The sequence below is a fragment of the Ornithodoros turicata genome, chromosome 6 (assembly GCF_037126465.1).
Source record: "Ornithodoros turicata isolate Travis chromosome 6, ASM3712646v1, whole genome shotgun sequence".
Lineage (NCBI taxonomy): Eukaryota > Metazoa > Arthropoda > Arachnida > Ixodida > Argasidae > Ornithodoros > Ornithodoros turicata.
Window position 1 is genome coordinate 57,419,498 of NC_088206.1, and position 23,250 is coordinate 57,442,747.

General features: G+C 45.5%; 1 protein-coding gene across 10 annotated transcripts in view; it reads right to left on the bottom strand.

The window, feature by feature from the left end:
• LOC135396793 (synaptosomal-associated protein 25-like) overlaps positions 1–23,250 on the bottom strand; it is a 292,543-nt gene that overhangs the window by 43,760 nt on the left and 225,533 nt on the right. For 6 of the 10 annotated variants that reach the window (XM_064627966.1, XM_064627972.1, XM_064627968.1 and 3 more), the window contains 3 exons: positions 12,519–12,560; positions 6,459–6,507; positions 1,670–1,787 (listed from right to left, as the gene is read on the bottom strand). In XM_064627966.1, coding sequence (XP_064484036.1) covers positions 1,670–1,787; positions 6,459–6,507; positions 12,519–12,560 — 209 coding nt within the window. Of the gene's footprint in view, positions 1–1,669; positions 1,788–6,458; positions 6,508–7,218; positions 7,268–12,518; positions 12,561–23,250 lie in introns of all 10 variants that reach the window. The other 4 variants (XM_064627974.1, XM_064627970.1, XM_064627967.1 and 1 more) reach the window with 1 other exon arrangement.

Below are 23,250 nucleotides of genomic sequence, written 5' to 3' on the forward strand. Positions count from 1 at the left end.
ATCCCGAATGACAACGTTCTCACCCCTGATTTGTTAAAAACGGGAGGCGGAGACTATTTTGTACCATTATGCACGTGCATAATGGTGCAAAATGGCCCCGCCTCCAGTTTTCAACAAATCAATGGGCGAGAACGTTGTCACTCGGGGTGATGGTTGGCTAGGAGCGTGCTATGTGGTAAAACTAATTTTTAAGAGTGATACTCCATTTGCCTTCCAAATCTCGATTCTTCGTGCCTAGGTAATCTCTCTTGGTGGTTCGTTGTCGGTCTTAAGAAGCCACACACACTGGAAAAGTTATATCCGTGCGAGTGCGTATCTCGTCCAAAAGGTTATCAGACGCTGTACAGACAGCGAAGTAAGCTCTGCTCTTTACTTCTCTCACTCTGATACCGGAGGAGATTCTTTTGTATCGCCCGCTATCGCCTTTTTTCTTCCCCTTCCTAACAAGGAGGGAATAGGAAGAAAAATCCCACGGGATGCTTCCCGAACTTCTGCTTGCACACGTCGCTGTTAACGAAGCCTATACAGCAACGAACGCAGTTACAGAGGAAACGAAACCAAGGACAGAGAACGAAGCTTTAGGAAACCAAGGAGGAATCACGTACTCGATGGGGCTGAAACAAAACAGGAAAACAAGGAACAAATAAATCGTAAGCAAAGAGTTATGCAAATCAACAGGACACAGTAAATCTGTAGTTTCAATCAAAATCGTGACTGCATTTGTATTGAATTTCCTTTTCTGCACCCAAGCCACCTGGTGAGACCTAATACACATTTTAATTCACTAATCTCCGTTAGTATAATTACAAAGTTATGCACCAAATTTCGCTGTGATCCCTAGTGCAGTTCCATCTAGACTCTGCAGACTTCGCTATATTTTTCCTCATTTTATCATCACTTCATTTATTTGTTGTTATTTCCATTTCCAAGCTTTCCACAACATACGGTAACGTATAGTGTTTATTCGTGTCCCGTTACCTTTACAAATTACCGCAATGCCTAAGTTGCACCCGATCTCACCGCGTACTACAAACTACAATACAGCACCCGATTTTTCAACTCCCTCAAAACTGTATCTGAAATGACGGAAGGCAGGCGTGCAGTACATCCACGATAAGCATCTACAGTCACGTTCAACTCAAGGACGGCACTTTGCTTTGCTCTGGGTGCTCTTTCTGGTACATAAATAAATAAGGGGCAACAGGACCTTCTAATAGGGTCACTAAATAAGCCTCGCTTCAGAGTATCGACACTGAGTTCCAAGAGCGAGCATGCGCCATCTTGTTTCCGCACCATGGTAGCCACGCGCACGCGCATTTCACTATAGGGCACGATGCCATCTATCCTTGGCGGTCTTGAACTCACTGAGCTGAGAACTTGAGACGAGCTGAGGTCTTGACATCCCCGGGACGCTCTGGTGGACAATACATGGATTATCGCGCAACAATCATACACGCTTCTGTATTCCACAGCGAGCATTATGTTAGCCGTCTTTGATCCTCAACTGGGGATGGTACCGGTACGGGGCGGAAACAAGATGGCGCTCTGCTCTTCCTTGGACATCAGTGTCGATATTCTGAAGCGAAGCTAAGGGTGACGTTCTTAGGCTGAAGGTGACTGTAGGGCAGGACACATGTAGGAGACGCATAAGATTGCGTGAATAACATACTTTTGGCAGGGGCAGACGCAGATGCCGCAGCATTTCTCCATTCCGGTGAGGTTTTTCTCGGCTTCTTTCATGTCGGCGTTGATCTTGTCCATATCCTCTTCGATGCGGTCCAATTGTTCTGCACGCACACGAAGTTTGGCGTCACATCGCTCGGTTAGACGACCTGCCGCTTTGGAACTCATGCACAGGGGGTTCAGCGAACAGTAGGTTTATAGTGCATCATGTAGCCTACAGTCAGTCTTCAAGAACATACACTTATCGACCACGTAGAGGTAATTGATCGATAATACTTTTTATACAAGGGTAGTGACCTGCACTTTTAAATACAATCACTCTAGAATTGTCACAATGTTCCAGGCATACCATCTTTAAGTACTTTCTCGATCACTACAATAAGCTTTTGTCGATACTTCAAATGGAGTTAATATTTTTCCTCTCCACATTGTGACTGTATAACCTGTGAGCTGTTTTATAGTGTATTATAGTTTCACGATTGATTATGAGTTGCCAAGATGTTTTTTTTTCTTCTGTTTCTTTTATGCTATTTTTTTCTTTTATTTTATTTTGGTGAGACGTTTATAATGTATCATAGTTCATTATTGTTTCTGATTTGTTTAGTCGTATTGTTGTCTTGTTTTGTTAATTATTATTATTATTTGATTTGATGATTTATTATTATTCAAGTACATGTGACGCTGCAGCTGCTGTAGGTGACCAGTGACCTCGTCAAGCCACGTGTAGTGGCTTTTTGTTGCTGGTTCCAGCCACCTATGTAGGCTAAAACAGATATTAAATAAAATAAATAAATATGCAGGGTGTTTTTTTTTATATCTTTCACAGATAAAACAAGGCTGTGAAAGGAGCAACGATGGCATTTTTGCAGGCGGGTTATGCGGCATTGCGGGCATCCTGTAACATTCTGTTGCCCTCTCAACGCGAGCGCCCTTTCCCTCTTTTTGCGCTCGAGAAGTGCGTGGTTTCAGTTTCGGCTCATTTGCATAGTGAAATTTAGCGATTTATATCTCGATGTACATGTTGGTTTAGGGATATTTAAAAAAAGAGGGGATATTTAAAAAAAGAGGGTAGATTTAAATAATGTTTGGGCCCAATTCCGTTATCTCGCATTTCCCCGAAGCCATCTAATTAATAAGTTAATTAATGATTTTTAGGTAATTAACAGCCCAGCAGCTACATACGGTTTCGGAAAGGATGTCCGCCTGGCCGCATAACCCACCTGTGAAAACCGCACCTAGGCGGCGCTCATAGTTTTATTGCAAAAATTTTGTGAAGGATTAAAAAAAAAAAACGCCCTGTACAGAATGGCTATAGAAAGCAGGCGAGCTGGTGATATCTGATCTCCACAACGAACCCGGAGACAGGGGCATGCAAACACGAGTCATGCGTGGGTTGAAAAATAAACTTTCAGCTGTGTTTGAGACTCGTGTTTGTGTGTTTCTACCCCAGCCTCATTCAGGGTTCGTTATGGAGCCCTGTATAGCTCGACCACTCGCTCGAACGACATCGTTGAAAAATTCCAGAGCTCTTTGTATTTCACTTCCGATATAACAGATTCGAGATACACTAAATAAATGTCACGGAAAGGATATATATGAGAAAAAAAAAAAAGAACATCCAATCATAAAGCACAACCTTCCTTTCAAGAAGTTCAATTATTTGTTATCGAGATAAAGCATACTAGGAATTAACGTATCTCGTGCGGGAAACGGGGGAAGGGGGGGGGAAGAATAAAATAAAGACCGAAGTAAGATGACTAAAACGACTGCTGATTTGTGAATCGTGCAAACAACTGCATTCTTCTCATGCTGAGCACTCCATGCAGACATCGACGGTGCCCTGAATAGTACGGTTGAAGTACACCTGCCTTTAAAGTGTATTCCTCCAAAATATTCAGGATAGTATGTAGAATTTACTAACCAGATATGCAAGAAAATTGTGAAATAAAAAGCCATTTGCGTTGGCATGAAACAGAGCCGCCATTTTGCGGACGTGCCCCTCTCCGCATAACTCCTTCCCATCAACCCCCACGTACTCTCCATGAGGCAGGACTAGGAGGAAATGATGGCTGAAGAATGGGACAGAATTTAGGAAAATGCTTCAACTACTAACATCAGGTAATTGCTGATCACTCATACGACGCTTTCAAAGATGTGCTGGTGTTGATCTGTTCAAGTATGCATAAGGACGTGCCACATGAAATTGCGAATAAAAAATCGACCTTTCTGCCCTGCCGTCAACAACAAAAACAACAAAAAGAAATCATGTAAACTTTAATTAATGCATTACTTCGTTGTGATCACGCCGCATACGTCACCACAAGATTGAGTAAGCCCTCGTTATAACGAAACCGGTTTATTCGAAGTTTTACGCATGCCGAAATACATGCGTTTCGAATCGGTGTATTCGAGTAGTACTGCCAGTCCACTACGCTTACAGCGAAGGGTGGGACGGCAGACCCGGAGGGAAAATCCAGCTCACATCTTTTCTTTTTTTCTCCCTCTCTTTCTTTTCTGCTGTCAAGGGCTGTCAAGGTGCTCATTGCCAAGATCTGCCTTGCCCGAATACTTTTTCAAAACTCCCGCGGTGATTCCGTGACCTTCCAAGGCATACTGTCACTGTTGTTGGTAGACTTGCGCTTATATCGAATTTTGATAAAGTCCAGTTCACGTCGTTATATAAAGGTTTTACTGTATTCCTTTTCTCCTTCATTTCAAATTTGTGCCCGGTGGCCAGCGCCATTATCACATTAACCAGCCATTAGGGATAGCCCCTCGGCTGAATACTTGCAGACTTGGGACAAGATTAGACGTATTTCTTTGCCCAGAGCTTTCTTATGATCCACAAATAACTGACCTACAAGATATGACTTCTCTCCACCTCTTACTTTCTCTCGTCCTTCCAAGACCTTTTTATGCACCCAGTTAATGTTTGCGGAATTCGCTTTTCATTTCTGTTTCCGTGACACACAAAAGCTAATTTCTCATCGTCCTTATCAGTTTCCGGTACCGCTCCTTGCACTTACGTGAGACTACATGTACCTTTTTCGTTGAAGCATCTGCTTTAGTAGGGCATTACAATAAATACTGTAAGTATACCAATTCCTCTCATTACATCCGCATACACACCCACTACAATCTCAATTGGCCATTCATTGCGATGCCATTCAAGGAACATTCTTTCCTTCCGTCATCTCCTTACGTTGAATCGAAGCCCCTAAGGGAGCACCGGCTTAGAATTTCCATACGAATAGACGAATTGTTTCCGATGAAGGCCAATGTCGTGGGAGGACTACAATGGGAAACTTCCCTTACCCATTCCTGCCGAACCGTACAAAACTTATAGGGAGGGGAGGAATGTACGTGGGAAGAAAGGAACCGTCAGTGCCCGCACCTTTCATGAGAGCCAATCAATATCGATCACCGCAATACCCTGGGACTTTGATTGGTTCCCTTCCTCGTTATGATGCGCCTCCAACACTCACATTACCACGACGGCGAAATGGGAACGCGAGCAGCTGCGCCACCTTGTTAATCGTCTCAACACTACTCCGGGCCTTTAAGTGTGCCCATAGATGAAATGAAATGAGATGATAATAATTACAGCCGAGGCGAGCTCAATGTAGGGATGACATGAGCATGTAAGCCTCCAACGCCAGATAAATTGAAGGATATAATTAAAATTAATTAATAACTGGCACTTTCACATCGCCTTTTCCTCAGTAATTTGAAGTACCGCGAATAATGACTAGCATGTTTAGTGCAAAAAAAACATACCGAAAGGTAAATGATAACATAAATCTCGTTCTTGTCTTCTGTTCGATAACGAGCCAATGAAAAGGACAGGTACACGTTTTAGAAAGCACCGTTGCTGTACTAATTTGGTTCGCTGCTTCATTGTCGTCGTTTGAAAAAGCTCGTATGCATGCGATAAAAGTGGAAGTGGCTGTATAAGTAACTGTGTACAAGCTCAGCGAGTAAAATGGATTTTTTTTTTATTGCGTGTTAGCGCCGCGAAGCAACTGTGGCTATGAGCGGCGTACAGACGTGGACAGATGGAGTGAGGACAGCTGGAAGTAGTGGGGGACAGGGGGGAGTAATGGATTTACCGATGGTTGAAAGAACAGATCACACATACACATGGAATAATGACATTCAACGGTTATTCAGGTACTGCACTCCGCCCGTCCACCGCATGAGGAGGCGCTGGGTAAGTAAACGGTTCGGTCTCAACAAACTCTGATGTTGTTTAAAATGAAGCACTTCGGTTGTTGTTTACGTTTCTTACACAGGGATTAAAATAAGGTTTGGTGACTATAAATTTACTGTAACCTGACTATTGACCGTGATCGTACATCAATACCTCGTTGCAAATTTTTAAGCGTCCGGTAGAGATAGGGATTGACGTGCCACTTCTTTATTTATTTACTTTTCTTTGTGTGCGTGCGTGTGTGTGTGTGTGTGTGTTCCGCTCGTGTATCCGCGTCCCCGAGCACATGCTCATGCACGACAACAAGATCACAACATCAAACCAACCTCTGGAGCTATAAACGTGCATAAAACACTCGCACAAAAGCATGGAAAGTGTATCAGTCCTTTGGTGATCGCACTGAAACGCAAAGGGCAGCTGTGAAATACTGTGAGCCCGGTGCCTGCGAAATTTTACTGAATCACGTCGAGATGTCTACTCCGGTAATCAAAAACTTCCACATTTCGCGACTTGTAAGTTATCAATCTATTTATTCTTTTAGACATACTACTAGGCTCTTTCTTACCGCCTTGTTTGTCGAGTTCGACGAGGGTCGTAAGTCCAGCTTCTTGCGACTGGCCATCGCCAGGACATTAAGCCGAGTCAAGTCGAGGCAAATTATATTGCAGCCACACGGTCATGCACAGCCAGCAGCACGTGACCAAACCGAAGCCAAACGTAAAAAGAGAAGGGGAGGGGGGGAAAACAAGGAAATGAAGAAAAAAAAGAAGGAAAAAGAAAATAAATGTTGTGTTTAAAATCAGACAGAACAAATGGAGAAACTCAATAAGGCAACAAATAATAAATAAAACTAACTAAACACTGTTTTGAGTTCTTGGGATTTCAACAAAAAAAAAAAAGAAAGAAATATCAAGAGGCACATCTACCACACGTCACCACGCTTACTGAATCCACTGGAGCAACAAAGTTATCGATCAAACGTAAATGAATGTCATACAATGCAACCGAAACTTGTGAAGCACATACGTGGCCTTGTACTAGAGCAACGCAACTGCCTAAAATGCGACTAATCGTACTATTTCGTCCAAATAGACCATACGCGAACTGTTCAGTACACTGGACAGTACAATGAAAAAAAGAACGGGTTGAAAGAAAGCGCGTGTTGCCCCCTCTACCAGCAAAAATTATAACCAGAGAGAAAAAAAAAATCGCATTTCAGACAGCTGTCCGTTGCAAACAGTACAAGGTGTTGCTGTGGATCTAAAGCACACACGTAAACGGCGAGGGATGCGTGTTCGACCATGCTCTGCCACTGTACTGCTTACCTCCCTGTTCGTCCAGAGCAACTAGGGTACGAATTCCGGCTTCCTTGCTCTGTGGCGGCCGGCAGCAGCAGAAACGGGTTACAAACAGACTCGTGAAATAGGACACCATCGCAAACATCATTTTTAACTTAACGTTTACAAACGTCACCCGGGGGATCACTCAAGCGAAGGCCACCAGAATTACACGTAGCACTACAGCCAAATTTCGGGAATTTTATTGGGTAATTGTGGATGACGTAACGTTCCTCAGTGAACTGCATGAACACTAAAAATGTTTGTATATCGTAACATTTTCGTCCTGTGGATTTCTTCCTACAAATACAGTGACCGCGGATTTTATTCATTTATGCTACTAGCCTACAAGGCTATTGTAGGAGTGAGATAAAAAATAAAAGGATGATGATGATTCGGGTTTTTTTGGCCCATGACAACTACAAAATAAAAGGAAAACAGATGACCAACGGTACAGTAGCCAAAAGTACTAACAATCAGTAATGGTACAGAGACATCCTAGAGACCTAGAGGTTTATACCGTCAACCAACTTAGTGAACTCTTCAAGGAAAGTCGCATTAACAGCATCATAAGAAATATTATTCCATAGGTCAATGCGAATGTCCGGATATATTCAGTATCCGCGCGGGTGGAGATGCGATCATGGACCTCACATGGGTGGCTATAGAGTGCAGATGCTGCCAATGTTATATGCGCTTACCCCTAACATTGTCCTTCCTCAAGTACAAATATTTGAGAACCAGATAAAAAGGATAATAAGAATCAAAAGAAACCTGCAACTGGCGCAGCAACTGCTGTGCTGCCAGTGGAGGTGGACACAAGCTCCGCCAAATACAACACCAAAGCTTTCTTTCTCCGTTTTAGGGCTTCTTAGAAATACGCGCTCATCTTCTGCCAACAAATGCGAAAAGTGCTCGGAAAACTAGGAATTTCGGGTCGACATCGATCCCCTTAAAACGCCGAGATGGAATGCCTTGGAAATAGAGATTTAAAAAAAAAGATATATATATATATATATATATATATATAAACACGAAAGCAAGAAAGATGTGGATCGGCTTCTCGACGTTCTTCGAATTCTCATACTGTAGTTCCGCTCCAAAAATAAATCTGCAGCGCTACAGTTACAGAAGTGTCGATTCTTAAATGCCAATTCGTTCCAGTGTGCGAACAAAAGAATTCGGACCTCGCAGCATGGATAGGATAAAGGTATGTAGACATCACGAATGAGATCAGCAACATGGCGCTTCAAGGAAATATGGATTCTCCTTCGTACACGAGAGTACGCGTGTAAGGGCCTCTGGCGCTGGGTCTGTAAGCTTCCTGTCGCACTGACGATAAAACGGAGTAATACTTTTAAAATTATAAAAATAACATTTATAAAGGAACAGTCAGAGCGCTTACCCGAAGCCCTTCCCCCAAAAATCAGAAAAAGAGAACAACAGGAGAGACCGACAGTACGTGACTGGCGTACGACGAAGATCGGACGAAACTGACGAGAGAAGCATAAACGGAGGCAAGCTTCAGGACGAAAACGATGAAAAGGGATGAGCGTGGACCTCAAGCACAACGGCGAACGGTGCCAACGGTGGAACTCCCTGGTGTAAAGTACCGCGAACAGGAAGAATATTGGTATATACTATTCTGAATTTCTGTATCAAGAAGGGTTTTCGCTTGTGTTAGAAGAAGTCGACATGCTAACCTCGTTGCGTGCGCACCCATTCTGGCGCACCGGCCCCACTTTCGGAATAAACCCGTCCCGTGCACACGCACTGTTGCTGCCTCCCAGGTTTACTGCTTTCTCACAGGTTATGGGCTCAGAACTCTAGAACTGTGGACATGGGAGACAGCGGCAAGTTTACGGTTGCAAAGCGGTATCGAAAACTCCTTACGAAATCTGGACTGCTGTAACCAAAGATTACAGCTTGTAACCAAAGTATTTTCGGACTGTGTTAGCTTTCGACTCGTTGTAACAGTAGAGCAATCTAATAGTGGAAGATATTACACAAAAGTAGAGCGAAACGAAAATCATGGCGAATTCAAGATCTAAATCAAAAATGAATCCGGTAAGAACGTTCCTACAGACTCTGGTTACGCTTTATAGGTGTCGACGAAGAAAAGGTGAGGGAGAAGAAGAAGAAGAGGAGGGAAGGAGGGAATAATAACTGGGAGCAGATTTAGACGTAAGCGGGAGTAAGTTGATAGTGGGAGACATCAAACAAAACGAAACCGAAACAAAAGTCAAAGCGAATTCGAGGTATAAAAGAAAAATGAGTTCATCGAGGAGGCTCCTACGGATCCTGATTACAGATTATAAAGGTGGAAGAGGAGGAGGCAATAATAACTGAGAGTAAATTTACATAGAAGGTGATTCAGCCAAGAGGAGGCAAAACAAACATTATTTAGCACGATCTCAAAGTGAACGATTCATCTGACTTATCAGAATAGCAGACCAGAAACACGCGGTTCGATTATGAGATGTCGTCTATAGAGGAATAAACAATGATGACCACAACAAAAGCGAGATTAAACTTAAAACAAAGGCGGGTCATATTGCACATCGTTTTCGTGCACCTAATCCGCATTTTGGAGGCAATTTATTCACCCGATGCAACATTGGCCACAGCAGATGTTCTAGATGAGAAGCAGAAGCGAACACACCAGTCGCATCCGACAAGCACGGACGCTGCACAAAACGATAATTACCACCGGCAGCTTCCAGAGAGGGATCCAATTTGCTGTTGCAGCTAACGGCGAGATTCTGATGAACTATAAACGACGGACGACAGAGAGAGAGAAAGTATGTGTGTGTGTGTGAAAGGAAACAAGAATCTTCTGCTCAGAGTGTGACGAAGCGTAGTGGACGGTCAACAGTAATTTCATCGCTCAGCGGGTCACGGGAAAAGGAACGTAATAAAAAGGAGCAGGAGTAGAGGAGCTCTACTCGACAATCCTTTCGGAGGCAGTCACTTCGGATTGGGGAAGCGTTTATCCCATCAAGAAGATTCTGCCCGTCTCTTTAGTGTTCTCAGCCGAAACAACAGCAACGAAAAAAAATGAAAAGGCTATCGTTCAGAGGTGAATGAATCCAAATGAAATAATCTGAATCAAGGGAATGAATTCGAAAACGCGTGAACAATTTGCTTTCCTTGTTTAGGTGCAATATGTGCTTGTCGGCATTGTATTGTGTATCGAGAAAAGAAAAAAAAAAACATGAGGATGTAGGCTTCATCAGCATGGATTATGTCTATTCAGCAGTACTCGTAGATGCGTGATGGATGCTAGTACGAAGCTATCAGAAGAAGAAAAAAGTAATAATAGATAAAGATGTATATGACTCTGAAGACAAACAGCGTCGAAAGACTGATAAAAAGTCGCCCAAGGAAGAGAGAACACCCCAAGGGCCCAAGAACACAACCAAAATACCTTCCCCGCTCCGGAACTTTGCGGAAATGATATCAGAGCACGAACCCTATGGGATGGGGGCGTGGAGGGGAGCAAGCGGCCAAAACAGCTCGCAAACAATAAAGAGACGGCTACCCAGTGCCTGGGCAGCTACGGACGGCCAGGGTGTCGTTCCGGTTTTCGTTCCGGTTCTATCATAAACGGTTCGGTACCGGTTCTGCTCCGGAGCAAAAAAAAATAACGGTTCATACCGGTTTTAACCGGTTCCGCTACTGGTGGGCATATTCTTTCCCAGAAACAAAAATAAATGTTGCAAAATGTAAATCCGTTTATTCCGCATACATGGTATTTAATATTAATAGGCAGCTGTGAAATTGCTGGCTCCTGGTTCCTGTAGGTGACTGATAGTAGCGTTCAAATAGGCTTTCTCCTTTCTTGAAGCGCATGATACAGACGGACTTCTTTGTACGTAAAGTACTTTCTTGCTGGATTGGTGCGATCGCGTCCCATCTGAATATCTGCTGCTGCTTCCTAGCCAGCAAGCACCACCGCACGAGTACAACGGAATTCGAGGAACACCTTCACTCACAAGCGCGCTCGACGGCTCCGTTTTCTTTTCTTCGTGTCCTGTGCACAAAAGAGGCGCCACTTCGCACGCGCTTGCCCACGCGGGCGCGACATTACCGACAGAGAAGCCGTTACGCAGCCCCCTTGGGTCGCTGTTTAGTTGAGGAGAGTTTGGGCGGATGAAATTAAAACGAACACTACGGCACATTGGCAGAGAGTCACAACCAGTTACATGTACCTCTAAGTATATGTGCGTGAACGATAAAACGTTACAAAGGGAGCCTAAGGGTCATAGTATACCGACATACATTCCACCGTAACCGTAACCCTCGTAAAGTGTCCATGACACGACTTCAGAACACACGACGTCAGTTTCATTCGCCTACACTCAAAAAACAGAACTTCACCGCATAGCACGTAGTGCGCCAATCATTGCCGCGAATGATAGGGTTACCGCTTTTGATTCGAGGAGAGCCGGATGCGTACGCCATTTTGTGTTAATTACCATATATCCAAATTGCCACAAAAAGGTGTACGCCCCCTTCTCTCCTCGAATTAGAAGCGATAACCCTATCATTCTTGGCAATGGTTGGCGCACAGCGTGCTATGCGGTGAAGCTCTGTTTTTAGAGTGTATTCGTAGTCCAAACCGGCGAAGTTTTTTCTTGGACTGAAAACCGTTAAATAAATTTTTCGGTTTCCCTCCTGAGCGAAAAAAACGTATACGGTTTCGATTCCGTTCCGGTTCACACCAAAATAGCGTTTTTTTCGGTTTTCGGTTCGCTCCGACACCCTGCGGACGGCTACCCAGTGCCACTGGAGGTGACTCCGAGCGACAGAGTACGGCACACACCTGTCTGCAATTTGCTAGGACGCTAATAATTTCATGCGTTCAATTAAACACGCTCTCCAATTCCCGAATTACATGAACTGTTAAAGGTGTCCGACGCTGCTACCAACAAGGAACAGATTGACCAGGGGCGAAATCAAAACGAGGCAATGTAAATGCGTAAAGCTCGGCCTTTCTTCTCTGCCTTCAAACCCTACTTTTGCCTACACAGAAATATATCGTGGTATTTCTTCTTCGTTTCTTACTGGGGAATGCGCTTAATTAGCGGAAGTCTAATTAAAACCTTCCGCAGCATGCTTCTCTACAGAGAGTGAAGCTCAGCGTGGAGGCTGCGACACTTGGATGTACTCTATAGGCTGCTGTGGTGGCCTTCGCTAGAAGCACTTCTTCGCTTTCGCTTTGAAGCGTGAACGAGGTAGTCACTCACACAACGCACATCAAAGACTGGGTGAAAATTGTAACTCACCTCCTCGCATAATGTCAGCATACGCCGAGTACTTTCCAATGACTGCAAAAGACAAAAGGATGCTCAAGTCAGACGGAGATAACAGAAGTAAGAGTATGAAAAGTGCTTTTAACTCTATACACTCTGTTCGATCAACAAAGCAAACACAGCATGTCATGTCCAAGAGCGTAGCCACAGGCGGCAATATGGGGGATGGGGGATTTATACAGCATATTAAAATCGGTGGGAACTGTATGTCTCTTAAACCACTTATTTCTGCAAGGCCCAGTACGCCTCATGATTATGCGAAGTGTGTAAACACGGTGCAAACGAAATTTATATCGATGTCACACGGGCGTTTCAATGGCCTCTGAAATGAACGACGATCGAACAAAATGGTAATCGGACGCTGCTACACGGGCACTCCTCCTCAAGTCAGTGGAGGCCTGTGAAACGCCATCGAAGTTGTCGTGGCTGCCGCTGACAGGATCGTGGTCAGCGAAAAAGCAAGCGCCAAAAAACGCACACAGTGTTACGAAAAGTCATAGAACTTCAGTAGAACAGTTATTACGGTTGTTACAAGTGGCTGGTATTCCTCAATTTACTTTTCTGCTTTCGACGTCAAGTACGGTATAGCATAGTTACGTATAAGAAACAATTCAAACACTATTAAGATTTTCGTTTTTTAATCTTACATTTTCTGTCACTGTCGACGCATTTCGTCTGCTAAAACCTACGCAACAGACGGATTCACGTGGCGCCAACCGGCGTGTAAGGTGTCAAACTCTCGAGGATCATTGGACCTGCCCGTGTAGCAGCGGGACAGCGTCAATAGTGTTTGAAATGTTCAATGGCCATCGCCTTCAAGGATCGCACAGACTTGTGAATGCGGTATTAAACTGTCAATATCGACATTCCCCGCTCTAATTTTGAATTCTTCCAAGCCATCGAACATTTGGCGCTGTAAAAATGACTCGCTGCCAGTCACCTGTCATGATTACACAGGAAGTATGAAGCGGAGAGGCTTAGTGGATGGTTGCTGGAAGGGGAGTTTGGAAGGCCGCTGAGAAACCCCTCCAGTGCTGCGCTGGCCCACAACCGTCGACGGGGCACACGAGAAGAACATGCTCGGTGTCTTCTACGACATGATACTCGCTGCAGTTAGCGGAACCAGATATACACAGGAGCTTACATAAGCGGGCAATGTATGAAAAAAAATACTGGACGGTTACGACTCGTGTAAAGCGAAATTCGGCGTCAGCTGTGCGTGTGGTGAAATGAGGCTGGATGAAAGTAGTGTGCAGACAAAATTTATTTAAGCGTGATGAGTATTGATGTGTGGTCGCTGAAATGGTTGGCGAGGTGAGTGGTGTCCTGAACGAGGGGGCTGTTCTGGAACACCAAGTCTATGCATGAGCCATGTCTATGCATGACGCATGTCTAGTTGTGAGTTGCTGGATGTCGGTGCGCAGCGTTAGGTCCAGTCGTTCGGACATATGACTTAGGAAAGTGGTGTTCTGGACCAGTGAAACGTCCACGCTGAAGACTCCGACGACGAGAAGCTTGTTCGTGCAGTAAGGCGCGAGTACATACACGATAAAGTCGCAGATGCCTTCCGGCGTGGCGCCATGCGAGAAGTAGCACACAGCCACCACGAGCCCTGTGGGAAGCTGCACGGCACAGCTGACGCTGTAAAACTGACGTAATGTTGTTTCTTATCTCACTTTCCATCGATAGCGGTTGTAAACTCGCGGGATTCTCCTTCTTACAACCATGGCTGAGCGCACATGCGATAAGAGTTTTGTGCGGACGTGCAAATACCGACGACGCCGACGCGATCTCGGGAAAGTCTCCACTATACAGCTGACGCTGTAAATAAAATATGAAAAAATCCCTAAAGATTTCTGCATCTGCTATTCGCATACAGAGCCGATTAAAGTGCGCCTTTATTTTTTAATAACGCTTCATTTGAGTCGCCTCTGAACCTCTCTTCCGCGTTCTTCCTTCCTCCTCTCTTTTCTTCACGCGTGCTCCAGATGCCCTACGTTGGGTTGACACACGGTTCGCACAGAGGAACGTCGCCCTATCATGGGTGTACGAGTCGGTGCGCGGTGACGGAATCGGGTACAGCCGGGGAGATGCGTCAAACTTTCCCGGACAACATTGCTGCAGCCGCTTGCCGTGGCGCGACGCTAGATGTTTTTACTCCGTATAAAAGAGTTCGCTTGCCAAACGAAAAACTTCGGTTGTGTGTTCAGAAACATGTTTTCTGTCAAATAAAAACTGAAAAATATCGTTTCATAGGCCCTTTAATGTACCGATCCCTCAAACTTCAGCGGAATTTAAAGGTATAGTAATGGACCATGTGTGGGAGCAAACAGGGATGTTTCCCCGTTTTTAACGACAAAATGAAGCCGTCATTTCATCTTAGAAATTTCCACGAACTTTTCATTTCTCATAAATTTTATGCGAACGCTTTGCGAAGCGTGTTGTACGATCGTACAAGCCAGCTAGTACCTTTGTGTTGTGCGCCGCGCAGAATTAAGCGCGAAATGTTCCTCCGGCGGGAGTCACTTTACAGTAAGAGCGCATTCCAACGGTTGAACGAACAACAGCTCTGGGAGATGGAGAAAGGGGGGGGGGGGGCAAAGCGGAAGCGTTACATAATAACTATATAGAAAGAGATTACATATGATAAGATCCATGGGAGGACGGAGCTCTGTGCGCATTGTTCCGCACAATGCTCCGTATTTATACCCCAGACTTCCGCGCGCTGATGTTGCGCTTCTGCCTTTCCCTTTGTCTATAGAGCGTGGATCAGCCAGAAGGAAACAATGAAAGTTCGGATTGTGACGTGAATACGCTACGAGTGCTTGCCTCTACGCAAGGGAAGAGAGAGAGAGTAAGGATTGGAGAAACAACGTGGCGAAGTGTCTGTCCACTTATAAGACAGCAATAAGGGGGCATCCGTAGACCGGCATGAGTCCGCAGGAGAAGGCTTGAAATATTGCCCCCTTATTTGGGAATGGGACCAATAATGTCGCGCCCACGGGTAAAAGGGGAGAGGGGGAAACTGGGGAGCTGCGCAGACAGCTGACCTACTTGCTTAGCGTACACTCTAAGCAAAAAGGAGTAATCTTACTCCTTTTGGGGACTAAATGCATTGCCACAAAAAAGTCCCTTTCAGGAGTAAATGCACAAGAGTAAATGATTGTCACAGAGTGGAGACTGCATTTTACGCTCTGTTCTAAGAGTCCCAGGTACATAAATAGTGTGCATGCATGAAACTACTTTCAATCAAACCGTAATATATCGAGTGATATAAAATCCTGCGACATACATAGGGCACAATTTGTGAAGAAAGTAACTGCTTCTTACTCTGTGTGTGTGGAAAATTGCTAAGTTGGCTGAGTTATACAGTCTAATGCCATCAAATTGACCCAGAGCACATATTTACGTAGATTGTTGCATTCGGCAGACGATTTGCGAAGTTGAGTGACAATTTGCAGTCCTGGGGAGTAAATGTAAGTGTTAAGGGACTAAAATGGGGAGTAACTGCACACTAGAGGACTAGAAGCTGCAATTACTCCCCATTTAACTCCTCTTTTTCTTAGAGTGTATATAGGCAACCAAGGTGGGCGTAGTAGTTCAAACATGGCGTAAAGAACGAAAGGGGGTGGCCCTATTTCACCGAAAAGTGAAGCCGGAAATGGGTCCCAACCAGGTGACGTCACCGCAATTTTTCCGGGCTTGTGACGTCACGAGAAGACCGGTTCCATGTTATATATTGCTGTGGTGGGCAAGAAGCGGGAAGTACGCGTCGGCTGATAAGGCTGATAGGTGCTTGCACCAGCATGCTTTGCGCGGCGGCGTTACGTAATCGGTGACGTAGTGGCTCTATTAGTCATCTATTCTGTCATCGTAGTCATCTATTACTGTTGTCTGTGGTTGAGTGCATAGTGTAGCTTCGGAATTTCAGGACGGGTGTGACTGCAGCGTGTCACAGTGACCACCCCAAAGTGTCGTGTGCAAAGTCTCGTTACTGGCTTTCGTAAGGAACGTGACCCTAAAGGCTGGTTCACACTGCAGCGTTTACGGCTGCGTACGGCTTCTTACGTGTACCTTCGTTCTATCTTGAAGGACGTTCCGTTGCAGTGATTCGTTGTCCGCGGACGTAACACGCAAGCGCAACCGTATACGCAGCAGTGTGGATCAGCCTTAATGCGCCATTCACACTGCTGCGTTTACGGTTGCGCTTGCGCGTTACGTCCGCTGACAGCGAATCATTGCACCGGAACATCTTTCACGATGGAACGAAGCTACACGTAAGACGCCGTACGCAGACGTAAAAGCTGTAACGTGAATTAGCCTTTACAGGGCTTCAAGTACGCTAGAGCTCATCTCATATCCATACGTCACTTGCCCCCCACTTTCTTCTTCCCTCGAATAACATTTAGGCCCCTCCTCTTTCCATCATGAGTTTATACGATGCGCCTTTTTAATTGCACGCGGGAAAGAGAACCACACGCGGTACTGTGCAAACGTGCCCACTGGCAATAATCATGAATGCTGCGCAGGAAGCGATAACGATAACATCGCCCGTGGACGCTAGTGGATATTCGTTGAACGGTTCATCCGCGAAGCGATTCGAAAACATGGAACATGCCTTATACGGAGAAGTAGAAACGTACACCGTAAGAAAAAACAAACAAAGTAAGCTTGGTCCTTTTGGGGCATTGCCACGACCATTAGTCCCTTATGTATATGTGTTTTTGTGCGTATGTATGTTAGATAAGAGCTTTAAGAGTTAGATAAGAGTTTAGATAAGGAGTTAGATAAGTGCACATATTGCACATCTGCAATACCAAAAACACATAATACATAAGGGTCTAATGGTTGTGGCAGTGCCCCAAAAGGACTAAACTTGCATGCATGTATGTATGTGTGTGTGTATGTATGTATGTATGTATGTATGTATGTATGTGTGTGTGTGTGTATGTATGCATGCATGCATGCATGTACGAGGGGTGTTCAAGTCAAACCGGGACTTTCTGTCTCCTGAGTGTACAAATGGCTCCCGCTACTTCTTTTTCGTCATTTTCACACGCGACAGGCCTCCGCGTTCACTACGTGGCGGTCCAAAGTTTGTGCAAAACAGAAGACACGTGCTAGACAAGATGGCCGACAACGATGTGAGCGCGCACATCGAACAGCGAATTGTCATGATGTTTCTCGTGAATGAAGGCGTAACGTCATCTGAAATCCACAGAAGACTTCAGGCTCAGTATGGCCACGATACACTTAGCCGCAGCAAAGCGTTTGAGTGGTGCAAACGGTTCCGAGACGGTCGTACATCAGTGCAGGACGATCCCGGAGCCCGGTGTCAGAGTTCCTGAGAACATCCAACTTGTGGAGCGCCTGATCCTCAAGGACCGACGGAAAACATGTCTCGAACTGTCTCAAAAGACGGGCCTTTCTGTGGGAACGTTGAACACTATCATTCATAAACACTTCCAGTTTCGGAAAGTTAGTGCCCGTTGGGCGCCGAGGCAGCTCTTCGTGTTTGACCGGCAGAGAAGACTGGAAATCTCCCAAGAGCTAAGGTACCGTTTCACACTGAAGGACAGCCGTTCCTTGATCGGATCATCACGTGCGATGAAACGTGGGTGCACCATTTCACTCCTGAGTCTAAACGCGCATCAAAACAGTGGAAGCATCCGGGCTCGCCAGCTCCCAAGAAGTTCCGAAGCACCCCGTCTGCGGGTAAGGTTACGGCCACGGTTTTCTCGGACAAGGTGGGCGTTGCCCATGTTGATTTTCTGCCCAGTGGTGCCACCATCAATAGTGCATATTACTGCCAGATTCTCAGGGATGTGCATAAGGCGCTGAACCAAAAGCGGCCGGGCCTCATCACCAAAGGAGTCCTCCTTCTACAGGACAATGCACGCCCGCATACCGCGTATCTCACGACACACACCTTACAGGAACTTGGCTGGGAGTTGCTGCCACATCCCCCTTACAGTCCAGACGCTCGCCCCCAGCGATTTCCATCTCTTCGGGCCACTGAAGGCGTTCCCTGGGGGCCGCCACTTCAGCTGCGACGACGAGGTCAAGAATGCGGTCCGATCATGGCTGCTACGCGCCGGTAAGGATTTCTACGCTGCTGGCATCCAAGCCCTGGTGAAACGCTGGGACAAGCGCATTAGTGCAGCTGGAGATTACGTTGAAAAATAAAACTAATTTCTCGCCCGTAAGTTCATTTTACTTTTGCAAAAAATGAAAAGTCCCGGTTTGACTTGAACACCCCTCGTATGTATGCATGCATGTATGTATGTGCCGCGGGCGGGCAGGAGGTTGACGGGAGAAATTTGCAGAAATGGTTTACGCAATTTGTAGGATGCGGTGTGTTGCGTCCAGCCGCAACCGCAACGACACCTTCTAATTACACTCTACTTGACTTCGACGTGGTTGTCGTGCTACAGCAGCCGGCGCCTCGCTTCCAGCCCCTCCCTCTTATAAACAAGGAAACAGCATCATAGCCCATGTGACCATCATGCCACCGCCGCCGCAGGCTTTCCGCTCAGTGTCAGTGTCGGTTCCACATCGCCTATTGTGGATCCCCAGACCTCACAATGCTGACGGCGATGGCATTGTTCAGTGAAGCAATGGCGTCAAAATCTAGTGGTTCATGTTCCAGTCAATGTTGCTGCTGTCAAAAAGAACAACGAGCGACATTCCTCGGACACTCCAGCGGAAGATGCGCAACGTGTCATAGCTTTCTGTTGGCACGTGAGCGCTCGACGTCATGACTTTTCGTGCTCTTCTACGTAAAAGCAGACGACAGGCCCGACATCATGACAGAAAGAAGTACGATCTCGAACAAGATTTTTACCACTTATATTGAGAATCGGACTTTAAAAGGCTATGTTGGCTATTATTGAGTCTACACGGATTCCCCCCCCCCCCTTCTTTTCGAATAATTAGCCTTGTTCCTGCTACACAATTATCATAACTATATGGAGGGCGAAGAAATATGAGAGGAGCGGCAACGAGAAGAGGAGGAAAATAAACATTCTTTTGGACGTTCTCAAAGAAAATGAACGAACTGTCTCCTTACATGACCATAATACATTATGGACGTCACAATAATATTCGAGCATTAGCTCGCACACCACTGTCAGAGAATGACTAGGATGCGCATGCTGCGAAGAGCAAGGAAGAAGACGCTGTCCATGTACAGCGGAAGATGCCATTCTCCGTGGGACGAAGAAGAAGAAGAAGATGCGAAAAACGCCGTAGCCTTCTGCTGTCACGTGACCGCGAGTGCTCAACGTCGTGCCTTCACGTGCACTGCTAACCGTTGGGAATGTCCTGCGACACAGCCACAAGATATTCCGTAGCAGACGACAGGAAAGGAGGCTGACGGTGTCATCTGCCAAGTGTCGTCTGGTAAGTGCCATCTGCTAAGTGTCGTCTGCTAAGTTCACTCACTATATTCCGGCACCGTGTGAATGCTGAACATAACAAGGGACGGAACTTCGGCTTCGTTAGGACGTGAATACACGGTGTCACTCAAGGGAGTGTTCTCGGCCAAAGAACATGTTCAGCCGTGCCAGTGAAGGCAAATGAGCTTTGAAGGGGAAAAACAGTGGCCCTCACGTGCAGGAAAGGCGTTAAGAGTCGATTAGGCATACTAGCTCCGCTCACAGACGTATTTCTTTATTTACATACGAAAGAGTGGCGCGAATAATAGACCGGAAGGGGTTGCGTGCTTAGTTGCCATAAGAGATCTCCGGCACATTCATTTCGCTAAAAAATAGGGACAGTAGTGAGAAGCCAATATTGGGCATCACGGGAGAAAATTCCATTTCCATCGACTGCGTCGACTAGTTGAAGTCGTCGCGTGCAGGGTACGCTGCAGAAAACAAGTTATCGTATAAACCAATCTGTGATTATCATGCTAATCCGCGAAGTATTCGTTACGTGGGTATTGGAAAATCAATATCGCGAGTCTGTGTCGCAGTTGCCGTCCAGACATCAACGTCCAACTGTACCGAAAGAGATAGGCTTGTATCTCTGTGGCACATCTGTGATTTTAATCTCAACTAAAGTGCAATGCAAATTAGAGGTATTCCTTTTGACGTAGAATTTGAGTCTTTCTGATCGTTTATGCGGCCGACGCTTGAGAAATTTCACGTAATGTTCGTGCGCTACGGTCTGCTGTAGGACTAAAATAATTAAATTAATGTAACTCACTTGCCTTTCAATTTTATTAATCAATTATACAGGTACATTAAATCAAGGAAAGTAAATAAATACTACATTAATTGATTATATTAAATACTAATCTAATAGTGAACTCAATTATATTAAATTGTTAAAGTAATGAATTCAGAATAATTAAAGTGCATTAGGTAATTACTAATAAATGCACCTTATTTAATTTTATTAATTAAAGTAAATTCACGTCATTAAATCAACAAAGTAAATTATATACACAGAACCTCATCGACCTCTCGAACGTTGACAGCACCATCCCCCGTCCTCCTCCCCCACTATTTTTTCGCATCTAGAGTAACGCGACACACAGATTACGAACAGTATGCGTTACATAATCTTTCTGCGTCCTCCGATACGTGTTCCGTCATCTGCGTATTCTTCGAGCTAGAAACGAAATCGAAGTAGCACACGTCACAGTTTTGCACGGCAGCGATCCGTCTCGGTAGAGAGTCGTAATCAACGATCCAAGAAGGACTCTCGCTGTGTAGTTCGTTCTCAAAACAACGGCACAGCAGAAACGCTGAGAAATAAGCGTAGAAAGAAAAGCAGAGAAACCGAGACGGAACGATAGATCGTGCTCAATAAAGAAAAATGAGAGCGGAACCTACAAAGCACACTGTACGTTTCTCTCTCGGCAAATGAGACAGAAAGTGCTCGCATGGAAATGAAATATTTTATCTAAAAGACGGGGGAATATAGCGAGAAAAATACGAATACTGAACCATATTCCAATTTAAGTAAAATTTGTACCGAATCCTTCATTTCCGAATGTTGTTTTTATCTCGATCTTATCTTGCCTGCGCGAACAGCGGTACACAGAAATTTCACCCTGCTGCTGCGGGTTGGCACTCAGTAAAAGTGTATTATATTTTAATTAACTAACTCCATTTAATTAACTTTCAAAAGTAGCGCACTTCGGACCTGGATTAGAATGCTTCTCCCTGTGCATTCCATTGAATTCACACATGTCGTCTGGTCAGTGATGCCAAGCTCTCGACGCGCCGATGAAGTTCGTTATGCAAAATGCTCTGAAATGCTCAGCCCTAGAGATCCTCCTAGAGTAGAGATTGGTTTCAAGTAAACAGAAGTTGAAGCGAAGGCTCTCTCTCTTGCGGGGAAATTACCGACTAAGGCTAAACTCATTAAGGCTAATGGAGGCTAATCTGAAGAGTGATGCGAGTACTGTGCGCTGAGGCATGATCCCATGAATACAAGCACCCACTCGTTGCTGCTATATCCGAAGTCACGAAAAACACTGGGAGGTATTTGGTTCGAATCCCACCACTGGTTGTGCTTTCTTAGGTTGTTCCTCGACTGTCCAGATGGTCGCCGTCACAGCTGCCGCTGATTTCTTTTTAATTCCGTGTTAGCGCCACGAAGCAACTGCGGCTATGAGCGGCGTACAGATGTGGACAGATGGAGAGAGGACAGCAGGAAGGAGTGGGGGACAGGGGGTTAGTATGCGTCCTAGGCAGACTTCACGGGGAACTGTGCCGACATTCGTCTGGAAAGTCTTCGGAAAACCCAAGGAAAACCTCAGACAGCACAGCCGGCGGGAGGGTTCGAACCCACCACCTCCCAGTCTTCGGCACGACCTTGGCTACCACCAATTTAGCGGGACGCCTTAACCCGCTCGGCCATGCCGCTGGTAAGTTGCCCCTGAAGTCGGCCCTAGATGCGCACAAACAAAACAGAAAACGTAATGACAAAAAATATTCCGAAAGCCATAGATACTTATCACAGAGTGCATTATCACGGCGAGGACTAAAGTCTGACTCAACAACGATAGTGATGCTAACAGAAAAGCGCAATATTGTCGCACGTCGAACAACAACGTGCTTATTGTTCCGGTTGTTGCGCTTACTGTGCCGTGTTTGATTAAATCGTTGTTGTTAAGTCAAGCCGGCGTAACTTTCGTGTCTCTGTAACCTTCCTAAACCTTCCTGACATCCTCCCTTCGTCTGCTCACGCGCGTCATCACGGTACCGCGCGCAGTCACACTTCATTTGCGGTGCTTACAAGGAACGAAAAAAAAAAAAAAACATCCATTCAAATCAACAAAGATGAACGTTGGCGTCACTAAGTAATTCGTTGCATACTTCTACAGATTACGCAGAAAGCGTCCCGCAGCAACATGTGCGCTATTTCCCACCCTTCTTATAGCGCCGCATGCAGTGCGATGACGCGTGTACTTGGAGGAATAAGAGCGAGGCTCGCAGCATCCGATATTCGCGTTCGCCACTGCGACATTTTCTCATACGCTGGCGCGCTTGAAAGTGTCACCAGTAACCCGCAACGTCGAAATTGCGCACTGCGGCCGCTGCAACACTATATCGATGTGCTTCACAAAGAAGGGACTGAAAAAAAAAAAGAGAGAATGAAAGAAAGTCTTTATCCGTCAAAATGCTCCAGAGCTAGCCCTACATAAACGCTTTGTGCAGTACGGAACTGATCCAGCACATCGGCTATTGGG